Consider the following 22,666-nt stretch of genomic DNA (forward strand, 5'->3'; position numbering starts at 1 on the left):
AGGAATCGCAAAATTTGCGATTCCTTAAATGCAATCGCAAAATAAGGAATGGCAAATTTTGCGATTCCCTATTTTGCACCCAAATTGTTTGATACATACCATTTTGCGAAAATGGGTTCGCAAACGCCGAAATTCTGCGAATTTCGGCGTTTGCAAACCCATTTGGCCTTGATACATATGGCCCCATGAACTTTTTGAGTATTGGTGTTTTTTAGCCTGTGCTCCTTTTGCTGATCCTAATAAATAAACGAGGTCCATTTCCCAAAATCTGTGCCTGTAAGCCTTGAGCCCTGTTTGTGTACATGTTTATACATTTTTAGAATTCACAAATGATTCCCAGAATTCTCCTGAAAACTAGAGACAGGTGCAGCTTTTGAGGACTGATCCTGGGGAGTCTTTGTGAATTCCCACTTTTGTTAATGCAGAGGCAGTTCCACATGCATAACTGTACAGAGTACATCACTGTGCATGCTTTTCCATTCATGCAGTTGAACTTCTGTTTTGTTATCTCTAAGGGAAAATATTTTTTCCTATGTAGAAAACTCTTTCCCTGCATCCCCACCAGCTTGGAGGTGATCCATACCCTTTGCCACATTATAAACACTTATACTCGGTATAACATAGAAAGTTGTACTCGTGCACCATCCGGTGGATGTAGAATAGTGGGTTATGGTGTGCAGGACAATGAGTGCAAATTCATCTTTTGCGAATTTTAAGAATGAATTTGTATTTTTATTAGTGGGTACAAGTTGAACTTACACCACTGAGGTCTTGACTGAGAGTGCTGTTACATTATTATTCTGAAGTGGCCTGTAATAGTAGTTACTGGCCAATCACATTTACACTGCAGGAATATGGCAAACCAAGAGTACTTCACATGGAGAACAAAAGCAGGGTGTCGGCGTTCTAGTTCATAAAAAGTCAGGAGATGGCGGAAACTGGAGGAAATTGAAAAAAATACTTTAAAAAACAAAAAATTCAGGGGCATATTAGCAAGAACCTCGTTAAAATTATCGGCGTTTAAGCGGCAGCAAACTGCCACTAAAACGGCGATAATGGGCTTGCTAATATGCGTTATAGAATTCCAATAGGTTAGATCTGCAGGATATCTAACCTGGGCTTCTATTGGAATTCTATAACGCATATTAGCAAGCCCATTATCGCCATTTTAGCGGCAATTTCCTGCCGCTAAACAGCGATAATTTTAACGAGGTTCTTGCTAATATGCCCCTCAGATTGTTGCACAGCAGAGGCTCCTGTCATTCATGATGCAGGAAGGGTTACTTTGGGCTTAGGAGACCACCTACTTTTTTTATATTTCTTATTTGTATTTTCACAAAACTTGAAAATAAAACAGCAAACAAATTGTGCCCAGACCCTTACATTGTCATCAGCATTGGAGTCACCCATTTGAGGCATTTCCCCTTTCCTGTGAAATCAACCAGAGATCAGGTGCTAACAGTATAGTAAACATACTATAGAGTCACCTTTGGGTTTGTTCCCCGGGTGACACTAAGAGCCAGATTTACTACTTTATCATGCGGTGACACTAAGAGCCAGATTTACTACTTTATCATGCGGTGACACTAAGAGCCAGATTTACTACTTTATCATGCAGCGCAGTGCAGCCGCCGCAAATGCAGCGGTTCGTTGCGTGAGAAGGAAAGGACCATATTTACAGAAATGTGGCACTCTCCTCCCCTTTCCCTGGCACATGCGCTGAAATACGTTTCCGTGCACCACAGAGACACCTATCGCACCATAGTGCAAGGGTGTCTCCGTGGCTCTAGCATTATTTTTATACTGGAAAGGTACCCTATACTGGAAAGGTATCCTTCCATTACAAAATTCTATGTATTGTCTGACTTTCACCGTTTCCCCTCTTTGTATGTGTGCTGTAAAGTGCAGCACAGATACTAAAGTCAGAAAAGGAAGGAAGGAAATAAAAGCATTTCTCCTTTGTTTTTTTTTTTTTGTTTTTTTTTTGGAAAACCTTTATTAGATAGTATGTGCAAAACAGATACGGGCCTACAACCCACAGGCCGGCCTCGACAATAAAAGGCACATCAGCAAACAGTTAGAAAACTCAGCAGCATATCAGAGCAGGCACGATTAATCCAAGTTACACTATACATAATTGCGCCGCCGAGAGTAGGATAATGAAGGTTTAATTCTAAAGTTTTGAAATGAGTCCATAGCAATAAGGGTCATGAAGGATCCGAGTCAGAACAATACGATTAGGACAGAAGTGGGCAACGATCAACAGAAAAATCAGCAAGCCTTATCCGCAAAACAAACGGCTGTAAGCAAATAAGTCAGGATAGAGGATGAACACGCCACATAATGACCCCCAGTCGCTACCCGCAAGATCCCAATCCTCCCCCTGACCCAAGGAAATAAGAAAGGGAAAAAATAAAAGATAAGAATAAGAAGAAGAAAAAAGGGAAAAATAGAGGCCCATAGAAACTGAAACAATCGAAGAAATAACCCCCCACCCTACACGCATGCAGAGGCTACGGCCTACCCCCCCCTAGCAGTGTGTCTGTCGCCCCAAAAGAGTACCCGAAATTCAGAAGAAAGAAAAAGAAGAAAAAAGGAAGAGAAAATTCACATATGACCGGAGGAGGGCCAAGGATATAACCAAAGCAATCAATACTATCATCCGCGGCCACCCAGCCCCGGGCCCCGACCTAGCACCTAACCAACAAGTACCTCCAACAATTATCATTTACAGTCCCAGTCATGCACGTAGCAGGTTGCAGCAAAAGAAAAAACATCCTCAGCCCTGTCCCCTCCGAACCGGCATGACGACGGAGTCCAGTTCTAAAACAGCCAACATGGACGGGAAGGGCCACCGTGGAATCCATTGCAGAAGTCGAGACGCTTGGGACGAGTCAAACTGGCTTGGAGCTCGATAGCAAAAGTCAAAAGAAGTCACCACTGCCTGTCCGAGGATAGTACAATAGGGAGCAAGACGAGGCGAGAGTTCCAGCGTAGCAGCCGGCCGATGCGCGAACAGCAAGTCCAGAAGGACGCATGGAAGCATGCCACCAGAGGACAAAGGAGATGGGCAACATGGCGTCCGAAGTATAAGCACCGGCCATCGCGAAGGATCAGTATCGCCAAACTCCTTCAAGGCAGATCCGGAAAGTGCTGCAGCGGATACTGAGGCGCGCCCATCCGTCGCCTCCACATATTCCAGAGCAGGTGATTCACCGTTAACCGGGTGAGGATGTGGCGTAGAGTGCAGCACTGAAGGACCATCATGGCCGGCTGGAGAGATCTCAGCAAGCCGGGCCCCCAAGCCATTGGCAGTGTCACGAAAGGCCAACCGCAGGTCTTCCAGAGCCTCCAGGATATCCCGAAGTCTCAGCGGTGTATCCAGAATGAAGGATGCAGCATTGACCCCCATCCATGGCGAACGGCTGCAGAGCGCCTCAGGAAGCAAGTCTCCCTCGTCAGCCATCAATACTCGCGAATTCCGTGGAAAATCTGCAGGGCTCAGCTGGGGCAGAGACATGAAGGCAGCCGGTCGTGGGGAAGCTCCAATTGGGAGGAAGCCGGCAGAGCAGGGAACCCCCCCCCGGCAGGCACAGGGTTCCCAATGCGGAAAATGGCGTCCGCTACGGAGGAAATGAAACAAAGAAGCAATCCCGGCCCTCTCCCAGCCAGGCCGGGATACAATGTAAAGGAGCCGGTACAATGTTGCAAGGCGCGCTGGGCTGCCGAGCGGAGGGAAAAGCTACGGCGAGAAGCCCAGCGCCACACTGCAGGTCCAATCAGCCGGCTCCTCCTCCTCCGCGGCGGCCGCTGCTGTTGTTGTCACCGCCGGCCGTCTCTCACAGGCAATGACCCGGCTGCAGCCACTCGAAAGGCCGGGAAATACACCGGGGCCCCTCGCCGCCGGGACCGCTCCGTTTTCGCCGAGAGTTGCAGCAACGTGATCAGGAGCGTCCCACAAGTAAGTGTAGCGCATGGAGGTACAGGATGTACAGCAGGATAATGGAGAAGGGCACAAGGGTCGGCGGAGCCGAGGAACTAGGCGGCCATCTCGGCTGCAGGCTAGGCTCCTCCCCCCCATTTCTCCTTTGTTGTGCCTACTTCAAAAGGGCACAGTTTTCTGACACTAAACCCTGTCTACTTTATTTAGTAAAAAGGGTTTCGCATCAGAAACCTTAGGTAGATGCATGGGAACGCCGATGCTCCACCCATGGTACACCCCCTTGGTGCTAAGTAGTGCAGAGTAGCGCTATGCACTGCTTTGGTTTACTTTCACGTTATTTCCAGTGCTAAACAAGTTTACGGCCGGCCAAACACAAATGTGCACTTAAAAGTGCTAACCACTCCTCCCCTGCCATGCCTCTTCGACAGGATTGCCTGGCCGTGCCCCTTCCCACTAAAGACTCACTCATTAGCCTTTAGGCAAAAATAAAATGATAAACTACTTTTATTCTCATTTTTGTTTTCTTTTTTTTAGCAGGAGCGGCGCTCCTCTGCCATTATGGAGGCGCCGCCCCTGCTCACAGACCTGCTCAAACATTCACACACCCACTCAGAGACCCACTCATGTACGCACTCGCAGACTCATGCCCCTACTCACACACCCACTCAGACCTTTCAGCACCCACTCACTGATCCACTTAGACACTTATGTACTCTCTTATAGACCCACTCAGAGACTCATGCATCCACTCAGACCCACTGAGAGAATCCTGACCCACTCACAGACTCATGTACTCACTTACAGACCCACTCAGACACTCCTGCACCCACTCACAGACTGACTCACATAGTCATACACCCACTCACAGACCCACTCAGACACTCACACACCCAATAGACCCACTCAGAGACTCACACACCCACTCATAGACCCACTCAGACTTCTGCAATCAATCACAGATCCACCCATACACTCACATGCCAACTCAGTCCCACTTGATATTCACATGCCTTTTCACAAACCCACTGACAGAACGACTCAGAGACTCATACACCCACTCAAAGACTCCCACACCTACTCACAGATCCACTTATATACTCATGCACCCATTCACAGAACTACTCAGACACACATGTAACCATTCAGAGACTCATGCACCCACTCACAGACCCACTCAGGCATTTGTGCACCCACTCACAGATCCACTCAGAGACTCAGGCCCCATTAACAAACCCACCAAGACACTCATACATCCACTCACAGACCCACTTAGACATTCATGTACCCACTCAAAGATCCAGTCAGACATTCATGCACCCACTCATAGACCCACTCATATACTCATGCACCCACTCATAGATCTACTCAGACACTCACACTCCCCCTCACATATCTATTCAGGGACTCATACACCCACTCAGACACTCACATACCCACTCACACACCTATTCAGACACTCATGCACCCACTCACAGACCCAGTCAGTATATTCATGCACCCACTCACCGACCCAGTCAGATACTCATGCATCAACTCACAGACCCACCTATAGACTCATCCATCCACTCACAGACCCACTCAGACACTCACACACCCACTCAAAGACTCATGCACCCACTCACTGACCTAGTCAGACAAATCACAAATCCACTCACAGACCCAGTCAGATATTCATTCACCCACTCACAGACCCTGTCAGATACTCCACTCAGAGACCCAGTAAGACACTCATGCATCCACTCACAGACCCACTCAGAGACTCATGCACCAACTCATAGACCTACTCAGACACTCACACACCCACTCGGAGACTAATGCACCCATTCACTGACCCAGTCAGACTATCACACACTTACTCACAGACCCACTCAGGAACTCATGCACCCACTCACAGACCCACTCAGAGACTTCTGCAATCAGTCACAGATTCAATCATACACTCACGTACCCACTCAGAGACTCCCACACCTACTCACAGATCCACTCATATACTCATGCACCCACTCACAGAACTACTCAGACACACATGTAACCATTCAGAGACTCATGCACCCACTTACAGACCCACTCAGGCGTTTGTGCACCCACTCACAGATCCACTCAGAGACTCATGCCCCACTCACAAACCCACAAAGACACTCATACATCCACTCACAGACCCACTCAGACATTCATGTACCCACTCAAAGATTCACTCAGACATTCATGCACCCACTCATAGACCCACTTATATACGTATGCACCCACTCACCGATCTACTCAGACATTCACACACCCACTCACATATCTATTCAGGGACTCATGCACCCACCGAGACACTCACATACCCACACACACACCTATTCAGACACTCATGCACCAACTCACAGTGCCAATCAGATACTCATGTACCCACTCAGAGACCCAGTAAGACACTCATGCATCCACTCACAGACCCACTCAGAGACTCATGCATCCACTCACAGACCCACTCAGAGACTCATGCACCCACTCACAGTCCTACTCAGACACTCACACACCCACTCAGAGACCCACTCAGAGACTCATGCACCCACTCACTGACCCAGTCAGATCATCACGCATCCACTCACAGACCCACTCAGATATTCATGCACAAACTCACAGACCCAGTCAGACACTCACACACTCACTCACAGCCCCACTCAGAAACTCATGCACCCACTCAGAGACTTCTGCAATCAATCAGAGATCCACTCTTACACACACGTACCCACTCAGTCCCACTCAGACATTCACATACCTACTCACAAACCCACTGACAGACCCACTCACAGACTCATGCACCAACTCAGAGACTCCCACACCTACTCATAAATCCACTCATATACTCATGCACCCACCCAGACACTCACATACCCTCACACACACCTATTCAGACACTCATGCACCCACTCACGGTGCCAATCAGATACGCATGTACTTACTCAGAGACCCAGTAAGACTCCCATGCATCCACTCACAGACCCACTCAGAGACTCATGCACCCCCTCACAGACCTACTCAGACACTCACACACCAACTGAGAGATCCACTCAGATATTTATGCACCCACTCACAGACCCAGTCAGAAATTCATGCGCCCATTCACAGACCCACTCAGAGACTTATGCACTCACCCACAGACCTGCTCAGGCACTCACACACCCACTCAGAGACCTACTCAGAAACTCATGCACCCGCTCACTGACCCAGTCAGACCATCATGCATCCACTCACAGATCCACTCAGATATTCATGCACAAACTCACAGACACAGTCAAACACTCATACTTTCACTCAGAGACCCAGTAAGACACTCACACTCACTCATAGACCCACTCAGAAAATCATGCACCCACTCGCAGACTTATCAGATAATCAGACACCCACTCACATATCTACTCAGATATTCATGCACCTTCTCACAGACCTAGTCAGACACTCATGCACCCACTCAGAGACCCAGTAAGAAACTCACACACTCACAGGCAGACCTATTCAGAGACTTATGTATCCACTCACAGACCCACTCAGAGACTCATGCACCCACTAACAGACCCACTTAGACCATCATGCACCTACTCACAGACCCACTCAGATATTTATGCACCCAGTCAGAAATTCATGCGCCCATTCACAGTCCCACTCAGAGACTCATGCACTCATTCACAGACCCACTCAGACATTCACACACCCACTCAGAGACCCACTGACACTCATGCACCCATAAGAGACTCAGGAGCCCACTCACAGACCCACTCAGATACTCATGCCGCCATTCACATATCTACTCAGAGACTTATGCACCCACTCGCAGACCCACTCACATTTACGCACCCATTCAGACACTGATGCACCCACTCACACACCCATTCAGACACTCATGCCCCCACTCACAGACGACAAAGAGGCTCATGCACCTGCTCATAGACCCACTTAGACACCCATGCACCCACTCACAGACACACACAGGCACTGATGCACCAACTCGCACACTCACAGACCATCACAGACACTCTAAGATCCACCCACAGACCCACTCACTCATTCATGCACCCACTCAGACACAAACACACACTCTCAAAAGGTTACAAGTTACAGTTAGGAAATAAAATGTAAAACACTTTTGAAATTCACTAAAAACAAAGGTTACAGGGATGTCATAGTTAGGAAATAGCAGCAAAAAAACTTAGAAATTAACTGAAAAAACCAAAGGCTACAGGGATGTTAAAAAATAGAATTTAAAAAACGTAGAAATCATTTAAAAAAAAGACAAAGGTTACAGGGACATTATAGCTATTGAGATTTCACTCTTACAAAGCCACTGAAATGTAACAGTTATAGTTACCTGAGTTAAATATAACTTACGGCCCGCAATGCACTGCTTATGACCTCACATATTACATCACTCATGACATGGTCAGTGACATCACTCATGATATCTAAAGTGCTGAAATCCCTCTCTCTAGGCCTACCATTGTGGCCTGACCGTAAAGTAAAATTGCAAGTTCAACCTGTCAAAATAATCCTTTTTGACAGGCCTAAACCTTCCTTTTAAATATTAATAAACACCCCTAGGTAGGCCATATTGCCCATAAGGAAGACTGCATAGTATATATATGTTTGATGTTAAACATATACTTAGAGTGACTAACACCTCAAAGCTGGCTGGTCCATAGGAAAACACTTGAAAGCAACATTAAAATATGAATACTGTATCTCAGAATGAGTCTAGCTAGAAAAATAATTAAACACCTATTTTTAATAGTTATTATAATCCAATTCAATTGAAGTGGGATTTTTCCAAATATTCCAGAAAGTAACTTTTAGAATGTAGCTTTGCCTTGACTGAAGTCCCTGGAAGATAAGGGCCTGATTACAGGTTAAGGCGTTATTTATCGCCCCTGATGAATAACGATACCACAGGGTACGTTATTTATCGGGTGTGATAAAGAACATCTATTCTGAGTTCATGGGGAATAACATGCAGATTTTGGTCTTCAACGCCCCAAAATCTGCATGATACAGTAAATGGCATAGGCTTTTCCCCTGTTAAATTTTGGCCAGGTTTGACCTGTTGAGTTATTTAACGCATCTGATAATAAAGGGAGCTGTAAGGTTTTGGAGCTTTCCCAGGTTTACAGGCTCTCACAAATCTGGGGACGAGTCCAAATCCGTAGGTGTTGCATGGGAAAACCCACTTTAGCACCCATGGAACGCCTCTGAGCGCAGAGTGAGGCCACACAGCGATTTGCGCTGCCTTGCGTTCTCCATATCTATCTATGAGGACACTCAAAGCAACGCTTAGTGGTTCTGCGTGGCAGCATAGATATGATTTTGTGATTTGCACCACCGGAGCACCACAAAAAGTGACGTTTTAGTGGCGCGAGGGGCTCGGAAATATACCTCCTGGTGTTTTCCTTATTTGCTATTTCCCGCTTTCTATCTCACTTTTTACCATCCTGTGGTTCTTTTCCCACTTTTCGTCCCTTTGGTAATTTCTGTCTCGTCGTTATCTCCCTCCACGCTTTCGCTTTCCTTTCATCTTCCTAACGGCCTCCACTGTGCTCTACAGGTGACCTTGTTCCACATCCAGAAGGCGGCAGTGGGCGTCCGGAGTCAAGAGAGCTACCAGTTCCAGCTGGACAGCCTGCTGGAGGCGGTCACCATCCACGTCCACGGGAAGATCCTGCACTTTCAGATCACAGATCCGGCAGGTACCGAGGGATCCAGGGGCGGGTGATGGAGGGCCGGTGGCAGATCCCTCAGCAGGCAAGAAGGGGATCAGTGGAGCTCTCCAGGGGAGGGGGTGACCCCTTTTGAGTGACGGTGTGAGGAGGTTGTGTGTTTGATGTGTAATGATGAGCAGGGGTATGTCTCTCTGAGGCTCATCAGTTCTGACCAACCATGTGTTGAGGAAAAACCATTCATCACCTCTAAATGGTGAACAAGCAGGAGTGTCCTACAGTGCTTCCTTCCACAAAAGCAACAGATTCTCTGAGTTGAATTGCCCCAGTAACCCTAAGGGCTTCCGGTTTATGAAACATCCCTATGTTAGATAGATCAACAAAGGTCCTAGAATGAATCATAGACAAGTAATATATCCATAGAGTGGCCCTGAATTCCAGTAGATACGACAGCAGACAATATAACATAGAGACAATCTGCACTTAAGAAAATTATTTTAGAAGCATTATTAGAATACAGAGTGGTAGTAAAGAAGGTGCCTGCTGTGAAAACTGATTACGATTGAGACAATTCAAACATGTGTCTCCTAGTTTGAGCTCCTTCCCTCACCGCCTGGTCAAAATAAGTTCCACAAACATCTTCTCCATTGCACTCTCAGCTCTGCAGATTCAAGTCTCTTAAACTTTCACATGCTAGCTGTTTGACCTGAACCCTCCACCTACAGGCATTGAATTGGAAAACAACTGTCTTAGATTTCTCAAACTACTGAACTGGCTCTTCTCTTCTTTTATTTTCTTCAATTTCAACATGTTTCATTAAAGTTAAATGACATAGTATAATCATTTATTTACCAATTGGCTAATCGACCTATCGAGGGACCTGGTAAATTGATTGATTGTGATTTTATTTACTTTTTTGGACTTCTAGTGTTTTTTTTGCATTTGCTGTATATAAATATTCTATCAGTCTTAAGCCAGACTCCCAAATAGAATAAGTGGCTCAAAAACATTACACCACTCAAGGATTGATCATTTATTTGATTTTTGTAACAAGTCAGATTGAATATCTATATCATGTAATATCAACCAGCAGAAACATTTGTCAAACCCTGTCCTTTATCTGTGACATTAGTTTGAAGATTTTGTAACTGCACAAAATGTCACCGCCCTCTATGCCAATTCTCACAATTGGATGTGTTGGCGCCACTGCGCTACACGGTGAGAACTGTTCTAAAAACACCTAGTGGATTAAATTGTCTCTTTTATAGACATGCAAACTGCAGAATATGGCAATCCATCTTTCAAAGTTATAGACAAACATAAGGACATACGTAAACACTTTGATTAGAGAGTTACAGAACCTGTAATCTTGAGCCTCACAACCTGGATTTCTATCTTTCTTAAGCTGCTTCGCTTCTCTCTCTGCCTTTCTTGTTGTCGCTTTCTCTTTTCTTTTCCAGTTGGTCTTTGGTATTCTTTACTTTGGTTTCCTCCTTTTGCTTTCTTTGTCATACTTTCTTACCCTTTCTTCTCTGGTTTCCTCTGCCATTTTCTATCACTCTTTTCTCCCTCGTTTTTACTTTAAAAACATATTTGCTTCTCTCTTTCTCTAAGGAAGGAGGCAGTCTAATTTGATGCTTCATGGCCCCTTGGGTGAGATTACAACCACTGGACACTTTTCGAAAGTTACCCTGAAGTCACCGATTCGCGTGGGTCGGTGGACGGTGGAGCTGGATGCCCTAGACGGCCACACAGTGCACGTGCAAGGTGAGGGCAGAGGTTTCTGGCATGGTCTGAGAGCAAGAACCTCCTGAAGGTGCTCCTGGTAGGATGCATTAGGAATCTAACTTCTGTATGTCTACTGGGGCTGGTCCACTAATCTTGTTCCTCGATGGATGTTCATTTTGCAGGTCAGAGCTTGCTGGACTTTCTGTACTACTTTGCTGTGCCAGTGAACGGCTCCCACCCTGGCCTCTTCAAACTGGACAACCGGCCTGTGACAGGTACCAACAGCAGAGCTAGGGGGGTTGTGGCAGCTGCATATTCTCATTTCACAACCAGGGGAGGTAAAAGATCAGAGAGCTCCCATCAAAGGGGTAGGCATTCCTCCCGTTACCACCACCTCCCCCAAGGAAGGCTTTCTTAGGCATAGCAAACATGTGGCCATAAGGGTATAAAAAGCAAAATGATGGCTTGTCAATCAAGAGGGTTGTGATTGTTTACCATCACACTGACTATCTCTGCTAGAGGAAAGTCAGACATAAGAAGTACAGTTCACAGCCACCCTCTTTCTCCCTCATCATGGGCGTGTATGGGTTTGGCTTTATGTGGGAAGCAAGCAGGGGCAACACTAGACAAACAATTGAGGGCCTCATTAGGAGAATATCTAAGGGGGGGACACAAGAGCAACAATCAAGGGTCACGTAATCAAGCAAGGCTTCTTTAAAGAGCATCTGATGCCCTTTCCTGATGCTTGTAATTTGTCTGTAGGAGCCCATGATGGGAATGAATCATATGATTTGATATTGTTTCTAATGCTCCCCTTTTCTTTTCTCTGGTACTTCACATTGAAATGGCCTGCAGGGGTCACTACTGTGATGGTCATGGCGGTCACCGGGTTGACCTCTGGAACCTCTGCTCACCTGGACCACGTAACCCTGACAGACTCCACTGGCAAGACACTCGGGCAGATTGCACTCCAGGGGACTAATCACACTGGGCTGTATGTGGCAGAAGCGGACAGCATGCCTGAGGAAGGTTTCTCCATCCAGATGAGCGGGAGAGATGGTGAGGACCGCCCGCTGGTGAGGACATCCCCTCAGGTCAACACGCCATTGGACTTCCTCCTGGAGGTGAGTACAGAGGTGAAGAGGGAGAGCCTGGGTCTGTGGAGAAGGACCTATAAAAGATAATTTAAAATGTTTACATATTCTATATATCACCAATCCATATTTCAATGATAGTCATGCAGTTATGTGTTTATCTATCTTTTCACATATCCACACTCACCCACCTAGTCACCCCTCCCCCTCCCAGAACCATTAAGCATCTATATCCTTGGCACTATGATATATTCACCTACCTTCAACATATGTATAAAATCCACATCCATCATCACGCCCCATGTCTATCATCTATCATCTACCCATGCATCCTGCTAGCCGCCACTTCACTTATCTTTCCACTAATCTACCTAGCTCTTCTTCACCTCTCTTAACATCTATTTACCCCTGCCTGTTCACAGGCCTCCCATTTAGCATACTATCTCCCCACTTTATGGATGTATACAATGGTATCTGTATAGCACGTAAGCAAGTCCATATTTTAATGTTGATCTTATCTCAAATTAAATGGAATCAATACAGTAATGGATGTGGACTCAAATAGTAATGGAGTGACAGGAATTTGTTTTTTCTAATTGACCTCAGTCCCATCTTCCAAGACCAGGGGAATGCACTATCACTGAGAAAACACATTGAAAATGTTAGACATAGCCATACAAGCCTTCAGGTGGTGGATGAAAATTATAACTTGATGAAAAGGGGGAAATTTCACCACCCACTATTACCCCAGAGCACTGTGAAGACACATCCCAACTAGGTCAGGCCAACAACTTCCACGATTCGCAAACCTAGTGGATGTGGCTCAAAAGGGAGTTGAATACACAAGATCCTGAGATTGTAGATGGTTCATCTGGCCTCAGAATCCAATACAATGAGAATGTATTGTCTGAAGAAAATAAGGAAAGTTTGAGGACTCTGAGGGCACTGTCCATCGAGGCCGGACTCATGGCCATGAACCTCTCCATCACAATGATCCGCCTACCTCCTGTGCAGAATGCACACGCAGAAACTAAGCAGGATAATCAGAGAAAGTAACAAGTGGGTCAGCAGCAACAATATTCTTAACCAAGCCTTCTGTGACTTGGAACATTTTCTGCTGGGTCTTTTGATATCTGTTTCCCAAGAGTCATGATCCCGGGGATTGGTAAATGGCTTTTCCACTGGTCCTTCTGATCTTAGAAATGTTCACCAAGTTAAAGAAGCCAAGGCAAATGTGATCCTGAATGCCCCTGAATGGTCTTGCCCATGGTGGCTACCTGATCTAACTCGCCTATCAAACCACCAACACAGGAACTTTATGTGCAAACTAGACCTGACACTAAGGCACAAAGAAAGGATCCTTCAGTGGGCTAGCTTCAGAATTATTCCTTAATGGCTCATTTAAAACCTGCTAACAGACTAGATGAATAGTTTAAAAGAAGCCAACAGGCCTCCCACTAGTGCTTCATATGCATCCAGGTTGAACTAACACATTTGTTTTGTGGCAATGTCAGTCCACCACAGGGCATTCCAGAAGAGACCTGATGCAGCCATATTGCTTACATTCAACAAAGCTCTTCCCTGGCCTTCAATTGATGCACATCACAGCCCACAGATTAGCATTCTTTCAGTGAGCTTTCTACATGATTACAGAGATGAGGGTTTATCTAAAAGTCTTTTGTTGTTTTCCAACTGATTAAGATAAGTGCCTTGTGGGATTTTAAGCTTGTACTGTTAAGCTGATGGACCCTAGGATTGATCTCATTTACATAAAAGCATCCTTCTCGCTGCTACATAGGCTGTTCCATGAGATCATGGTTAGTGTATAAATCTGCCCAAGCCTCGTCTCAAAAGGGATTTTAGATTTCTATTTAGATTTGAGTATATGCCTTTGTACCTTCTTTACAAGTCCTTCCTCTCCAGTAGAAAGATTCCTTCACACTTTTGTCATGAAGAGGGCTCAGCATTATTATTTAGAAAATAATATATATATATCACTAAATGTAAGCCTCTGCTTCTCAGTTATGCTCCCATCCATAGTGTGAAGGGGACTTCTAAGCAGTCTATAACCCACTGGACTGTGTCCTGTCTCATACACTGTTTCTAGCAAACAAATAAGGGGCATATTATCAATAGACGGCGATAAATATCGCAAAGCGCGCTTTTTTCTTTTCGCCATCTATCACTGGAATTTATCGCCCGGTTAGAGCGTTATTAACAACGCGTATCACAGAGGCGATAAAAATTCCGGCAGTAGCGGGGATATCGCTATTTTCCATGATACAAAGCTGGCTTTCTAGTGATGTTCCATGGAAAACGGCGATATCCTTGATGATCCGGCCTGTGGTCTTAGCCACACAATCCACCCTCCATTTTAGGTATACCTTAGTCTGGAATTTAACAGACGTTAAATTCCAGCGTTAAGGCACATTTAGCGAGAAAAAAAATTAGCGCTAAAACAGACAGGGCTTCGTTGTAAATACAGCGAAGCACCGTAAGCGATATTTCATTATGTAGTTGTAAGGGGTACACCTGCCTTGCATCTCATTAGCAATGCGAGGCGAGGCGATGGGAAAACCGGGCGCTCAGGCCAGGAAACACGTGCTAGCGAGAACATTATCGCCGCTTTTCGCCCAAAAACGGACGCTACACAGCGATAATGTTATCGCCGGCCCTTGATAATATGCCCGTTAGTCTTTCTCATAAAGGTCTAGAGATCATACGTCGAAGGGACAAAGATCTAGTACAGACCTTCTTAGATTCATGTCTCTGTAGCCGGAAGCCAAGCTGTACCTTCCCACATCCTGCCAAAGGAGCCCAAAAAGTACTAGCCAAGCTCAAATGCTCCCAGCTTACTATGCTTAAAAGAAGTCCTCACACCTGTCGAGTAACAAATTCTCCATGGAAACCAGCTCTACGCTTCATTATCAGCTAGTGAAGGGCTAGCTGGCTGTTCACTGGAGGGCTTGCTGTTAGACATTAAGGACCAATATATGCTCTTCCAGTGCCCTGAAGTAACCTATCTGTTACATGTAGCACTTTACAAAAAAGTCCTAAATAAACAAATAAATATGGCGTTCAGCCCAGTAAATGGAGGTGGAACTATAATGTTGGGGCTGCATTAGCACAGGGTTTCCTCTCCACTACTAGACAGACCTGATGCATCAAGAAAATAAAGGTCTTCTAAATTCATATTTGAGTCATGCCTTTCTCAAAGAACCTTAATTGAATTCCAGGCGGCTTAGCATCCTGCCAGGTACTAGATGCTTTGATATTTCTACTTTTATTATTGTAGAGTCACCTGACATTATGGACCAGAAAGAAGTAGAGGCTGCCTTTGGCTGAGGAAGCTTGAAACAGCACCAGATGATGGTGTTTTTATGGATCTTGGGCTCAGTGCTGGACCTCCACCCCCCCAATAGCGAAAGAAACTGTATGTTTCTGATTAATATTCCTGTGAATTTAAGACATCTTACGGCGACTGAAAAAACTCACCTTGTAGCAACGCGATAGCTTCAGCATTAATTGATATCTTCAAAACATGACCAAAGTGCTGAAGTTAGTGATGCTCTAAATTGCCAATAATAACCTATCGCAGCTTCTACAGGCAGTGACGTAACACAAAATGGTTGGGCCCCCTGCAAAATGTGATGAGGGGCCCCTGAGTCTTCCGTATCTCACAGATATTGATTGGATTTGGGTGAATGGGGTCCCTGAAGGATTAAGGGACCCAAATGGTTGGAGCCCCCTTGCTCGGCCGGGGCTCCAGGAGTCTTATGGATGCCCCTATCTACAGGCAGGCGTAGCCTAGGTCGGACGACCAAGGTTGCCATCTAAGTCAAGGATGCCCCGCACATTGAAGCCAGTCCACGGACATGCTTCTATTAGGCCTCTTGACCAGCTTGGGGTCACATTTCCAGTTCTTCGTTGGTGTTGCTCCTTCATGACTCTCCCCAGTCACCCTCCACCCTCTTCTTTTCAGCCATTTTAGGGATCTCGCCGGTTCCACAATTTCCCCATTATTGTATACCTTGTCTGTCCCCCAAGCGGTATCTGTACCTGAATGTCTGCCACTGTAATTGAAAGCCGTCAGTAGATGGATTTGTGTGGATCAATGAAAGCTAAACTCTAAGAAGCTTTAGGCAACAATGATCAGGTCTAAGGCCAGAATTATCATAGTGTTTCATCGCAAGGGGACGCAAGGGGTGATGCAACACTACAGTCAGATTTATCAAGCCACCCTGCATGGCTTGATAAATCCGGAGTAATGCAAGGCATTGCAATTCGCGGCCTTGCGTCACTCTGTCAGGGAGGTGTTTCATGGGTGGAGCGTGGATTTTAGCGCATTCCCGGGTTCACCATTAGTGGCAGACCTGGGAATGCGCCAAAATGCTACGCCTCCCCAGAGGAGGTGTAACGAGGTCAATTACCTTTATTTCTTGTTTTTCCTCTTCCATCTTGTGCAGCGCTCTGCAGTAGACATAGAAAGAGGACAATGCCTCTGATGATTGTTATTGCGCAGGAAGTTGTTCCTTCCTGAACAAAGCAAATTCTGCCGACAACACTGGCACCCTTGCACCATGATGCGAGGGTGCCTGCATTGGCACAAGGCAGCGTATTGTGCACCAGTGCAAGGAAAGGAGAGGGATGCGCTGTATAATTTAAACACTGTGCATTCCAGCCCTTTCACGCAGCGCAGCAAGGTGGCTTGCAGCATTGTGCTGCATGAAAGTTTGATACACCTGGACTCTAATATCAAACCATGGAATCCAACTCATCTCTCTCTACTTTGATGAACTTGGCACCTTTAAGAACTTTGCTTGGTTGAACAACTAAGGGGCATATTATCAACGGCCAGCAATAATTATCGCTGGTCGCTCTTAGTGTTAAAATGTTTAACGCTGGCTATCACAGATAATTATCGCCATGCTAGCACTGTATTAACAACGCTTAGCGCAATGGCGATAATTATCCTAGCAATAGCGATGTTTCCCATAGAACATTGCTGGTTTTCCAGCGATGTTCCATGGAAAACCCTTGATGATAGGGGCCTGTGGTCTTAGCCACACAATCCACGCCCCATGTTAAATTCAATTAAATTCCTGCGTAAAGGCATACTTAACGCGATTTGAAAAATCGCTACCCTTCCTTGATAATATCGCGAAGCTGCCTTCGCAATATTTTCCCTGGTTGGTTTCACAGCCACGTCTATTTTGCATCTCATTAGCAATGCAAAGTTAGGCGTGCTGGAAACGGGGGCTAAGTCAGCAAAACACACACTAGCATGTCCTTGTTGATTAGGCGATAAAGTTATCGCTGCTTTACACCCGAAAACGGACGCTAAAGCGGCGATAAGTGTATTGCCTGGCCTTGATGATACGCCCCTTAGTTTTTCACACATGCTGGTGCAGCCAGTGCTATGCATCACTGGACAAGTGTTTTATTTTTTATGGATGCTGAAAAAGGAGGTGACCCTCCAGCTTCTCCAGCAACTCAGAGCAGTGATAGCGGCCTGTGCGATCCCACCTGGGTTATTTGAACTGGTTAAAGTTGCGGCCATCGCCTGCACAGTGGTTCGTTTACTGCTGGGTGCATGCGCTTCGATCCTGCCTCCTCAGCTACGGCCACTCTACATTGATTAGTTGCAGGTCACATGAGCAAATATAAGGTGATCTGAATGACAGAGAAACTTACCTGGGGCGGATGTGCCTTACCCTAGAAAAGGAATTGGCCCAATAAATGAGAAGGAGATGATTGAGGTCTGCTTCCTCCCTCCTACTCAGCATCTCACAGGTGAGGAGGACACAGGGTGGTGGGAGGATTTAACTCCACCAAAAACATTAACTTCAGGTTCTCGTCTGGCTTGGCAGATGGCACTCTTTACAAGGTATGGGATCATGATCTGAAAACAAGCTTTTTTCCTCCATTCCCTAGGGCCTCATTTATGAGAGATGACGCATCGCTGCGTGAAAGCAGCGATGCGTCACTTCTCAGTGCGCACTCCTTGCGACAATCCTGATGCGGCATATTTAATGTATGACGCGTCATGTCGCAAGGAGTTACAGATACGTCAGTATTTCTGACGTATCTGTAAGAGCAAAAGTGACGCATTGCTGGAGAGTGATACAAAAGTGACGCAACTCCAGCAATGTGTCCTTTCACATGGGGCAAGCCCCATGTGAAAGGGCCTGCGTCAGTCTGACACCTGCTGTGAGGCAGGCGCAAGATTTTGACGCAACGGCGTCCTAAAAGTAACGCAGTGAAATCTCATAGATTTCACTGCGTCACTTCTACGACCCTTCCTTGCGTCAAAACGCCCCCCTTGCATACATTATACCTGGCCCAGGTATAATGTGGCGCAGGGGTTTACAAAGTGACGCATCTACCTAGATGCATCACTTTGTAAATATGGCGCAAGAAGGCGCATTTTTTACGCCACTGGTGCGTCACAAAAAGTGACGCACCGGCGGCATAAAAGTGACGCATGGCCTCATAAATGAGGCCCCTAGTTTTTACCCATCCTCCTAGCGGCCCCTGGTTAGTCATTGCTAGACCCAACATCTAGGTGACCCACCAATTCTCATTTTGTACAAACAGTGAAATGCAAACAAACACAATTTCCAATCTGAGCACCGCTAGCAAATATAAATGTCCATATCAATAACACTTTTTCCAAATTGTAGAATTTCGTTTCTTCTTTTATTATTCCAAATTCATGATTTCTTCATATTATGTCCTATTCAAAGTTCAATCCAGCCACAGGGTAACCAAATCATAGAAAGTTCTTCAGCAATGGAGAAGCCAAAAGATCTTGCCAACACGTGTTTCGTCAGGCACATATGCCAAAGACTTTGTCAGGGCAATGGATTATGTAAAGTTAAGAGAAGGCAAATAAATAAATTGAGTAGTCCAAAGGCCATACGTCCTAATTAATTCCGAATCCTCAATAAGGGAGACTATCCTGTATCGTCATTGAAAAATAGGCAAGTAGATCCACAGAGCCCGGTAAATCTCTTGAGCATATGCTATTTTGGAATATTGAAAAAATTCATATACTATTTTGCGCACTTTTCCCCTACTGCCAATTTGATTGTGAAGTAAAAGGCAAACAGCCAGTGCACTAGAGTACAAACTTACGGGCACTAGATTCCTGCTTATCCCTCCTCTGCTTCCCTTCTATATATTCAATGTCACTGCGCATGCACCATCCAGTCTAGCGCCTTGAAGTCATCCATCTCCCAATGGTCCTATCTTGCTCCAGTCCCAAAGGCCAACCACAGTAAGACATATATGGGGGTAAATGTCACAAACATCATCAATAAAAGCAAGCATGGACATGTCATCCATTTAATAGAGTTAGGGGAAAGTAGATGTTCTGGAATCCCATCTGTTTTGGGGTAATGTTTGCAGCTGGTGCAGGATGTTCCCATAGTGCTGCATTAGTTTGCTGTGGCTGGGGAGTGAATGATGTTCAGCTGCAGTATAGTTAGTATTAATCTACTGGGCTTTACAATGATGACCCTCCCAAAAATTGCCCAGTTCATCGTGAGAGGTGTCTCTTTTGTTTGAATATTTCAGCTGGCCAGCGACGCTCCACTGTTGCCCGCACACTGGCACAAGCTTACCTTCTCCATCACTAACTATGGCCAATCGCTGGAATACGTCCTAACGGCGAGCAACGACGGAGGATTGCCGATGAATGGCTCCATCTCGAGGTAGAGTTCTATCTTATGTTGCTCTTTATTTCAAGTGGAGTGGTCCTTTCTGCTTCCTCCCCCACCGCCCAGGTAAACCTCTCCTGAGGAAAGATGGATCCTATGTTTTATCAGGATGTGGGTCAAATGTAAAGTTTTTGAGTTAGAGGACTCAGAAGTGCCCATCGGTTTGCAGCGAGAGTGTAGCTCAACCTCCTAGTCTGAACAGGACCCACAGCACATGGTAAACATCCTTTACGACGCGGTGGAGGGCGCTCTTGGTAAAGGAATAGTTTGATTTTCTATTACAACACCTTCCCTACTGTTACGTGGGCTGGAGTTGGATTAGAAAGTTAAACTAATTCACAATCCAGCGCCCTCCAACGCAAGTCGTTGTACCAACTTACGTTGTATTGGCTGCGTCGTAAAGTACCCCAATCATTTGATCGCGTTGTACTGACGTACATCCCAGCACATGCATGGATGCCAGGAAGGGCATCTGTTCTCCCACACACCCTACCACTCAGTCAGTCTGACCAGCCCCACCAGCGGCAGGTAGTGCAGCATGAAAGTAGATGAGTCTTGGGGATGAAGGGTCTTTAGGGCTAAGACTACAGTACTCCACCTTCAGATCTTCATTAATATTCATAAACATTAAGGGGCAGATTTACACAAAGTAACGCAGCACGGTGCAGCAAGTCATTTTGGAAAGCTCAGAGATGCGATATATTTACAAGAATATGTCGCATCTCTGTGCTTCCCCTGCACTGGCACACAAACTGCAGCCATGCGCCGGTGCTGGCACCCTCGCACCATGATGCAAGGATGCCTGCGTCGTGGGGAGAGTGTTTTTGTGCAGGAAGGGGCACCTTCCTGCACAAAAACAATCACAAGAGGCTGTTTCCTCTTCCAATGCGTGTTGTAGAATGCAGCTCGCTTTGAAAGAGGAAAAAACGAGGAGAAATAAAAACATTTCTCCTTTTTGCTTGCGTAGCATTCACATGCATCTCCAGATTTACGATTTCTCGAAAATCTGGAGATGTGCTTGTTCCATGGGTGTTGCGTGGAAACACCCACAGCAACCCCCATGGAACGCCCCTTCCACGCACAGTGCTGCGTGTGAAGGGGCCATATTTACGAGAGGAAAAGTCACGCAGGATGGCTTTTCCTCTCCATGTAAATATGGAGGAGCCCCCTCCGCCACCAGTATCTCACGAAAAGTGACGTAGTGGTGGTGTAGGGGGATTGTAAATCTCCCCCTGAAAATGTTGGCTATGTGCATGTTCCCAGAATATTTAAGAGATGAATCCCTGCCTAAAACCTTGCTTAAAGGCATGCTGTGTATTCAATTACTCCTCACTTGGGTGAGTGGGGGGTGCCCTTTCTTACGACCCTTCAGAAAATCCTTCATCACTCTTCGGGTAGTCGCTGGAAGACCTGGTCGCCAGATGCTTAGTCTCTTCTAGAATATTTAGACTATCAAGAGGTAAACTGAGATGACTGAACTGGAGGTATTCAGGAGCCTGGTGATGAGGTTCAGTGATGCTCGCATGTGATGCAGGGTTTAACTTAGAACATACCCTGCAGATGTTCCCCTCTGGAACAAAACAGTCCTTTGGGCTGTAGAGAGACAAGAGATTCTAGACCTAGGCAGATCCCCTTGAGGTTCAAGGTCAACGAGGCACCCATAATAGCAGATACATAGACCCTCTTGGTGCCTGGTGTTAAAGGGAATCATGTTGTGTTTGGACCAATGGGAAGACCCTTTACTGACACTGTGCCCTCGTGCTATGAAATGCAGGGCTCTCTGGTTATAGGGCGAGCTTCATCCTTCCTCTTCTTCAATATCTGAATGGTCAGCAGTTGCTGGGTATTCTGGAAGCTTTGAAAATCTTTACATCACCTGAAGGACACAGATGAATTAGAGGGTAAAGAAGCAACTTGGTGGGGATGACACAGAGCAACCTATGGAAACCTTCCTACCATTTTATGCTGAATCGCGTCTATGTGTGTGGTGGCGTGAGAGAGGTTGGTAGGACCTGTTGAGGTTATGTATTTCCTCTTCTGTGTTCATGGCTACTCTATTGGCGCTGTGCTCGCCTTGCATGTTGATGGTGTTTGGCAGTTTTAGGTGATTCGGACAGCCGTGGTAGCTTACCCCACAAACTCTCTGGTGAACATGCAGATCTGGAAGTTGCATTGACTCCGATGGAGGATGAACTGGTCTGACTGAAGGATAATCTGGTCTTTCGATGCATCTCTTATTTACCTCAGACTCAGTTGTCCGCCCAATTTAATGATCCCTGCAGTATGAGGAATAGTTTGTTTTTTTTTAACCAAAAGTGCTTCTGCCAATATGGCAGGAGCACTTTAGGTTAAACCGTGAATGCTGGTCACACCCCCATTTCATATGATTCAGGACATTTTTGGCATTACCGAAACAAAACTCCTAAGTGGGAGTTTTGTTTCTGAAAAACAAAAAATATTGTCCATCACAAAATGAAAGGTTTTTTTCCCAGC

At 45.9% G+C, this 22,666-nt stretch overlaps 1 protein-coding gene across 1 annotated transcript in view; it reads left to right on the top strand.

Moving 5' to 3' along the window:
• The window catches only part of VWA7 (von Willebrand factor A domain containing 7), a 158,392-nt gene that overhangs the window by 130,460 nt on the left and 5,266 nt on the right, over positions 1-22,666 (top strand). The window contains exons 11-15 of the mRNA XM_086924649.1: positions 9,519-9,660; positions 11,245-11,397; positions 11,541-11,633; positions 12,214-12,482; positions 20,031-20,167. Coding sequence (XP_086780775.1) covers positions 9,519-9,660; positions 11,245-11,397; positions 11,541-11,633; positions 12,214-12,482; positions 20,031-20,167 — 794 coding nt within the window. The remainder of the gene's footprint in view (positions 1-9,518; positions 9,661-11,244; positions 11,398-11,540; positions 11,634-12,213; positions 12,483-20,030; positions 20,168-22,666) is intronic.

This window comes from Lissotriton vulgaris, chromosome 5, assembly GCF_964263255.1.
Source record: "Lissotriton vulgaris chromosome 5, aLisVul1.2, whole genome shotgun sequence".
Lineage (NCBI taxonomy): Eukaryota > Metazoa > Chordata > Amphibia > Caudata > Salamandridae > Lissotriton > Lissotriton vulgaris.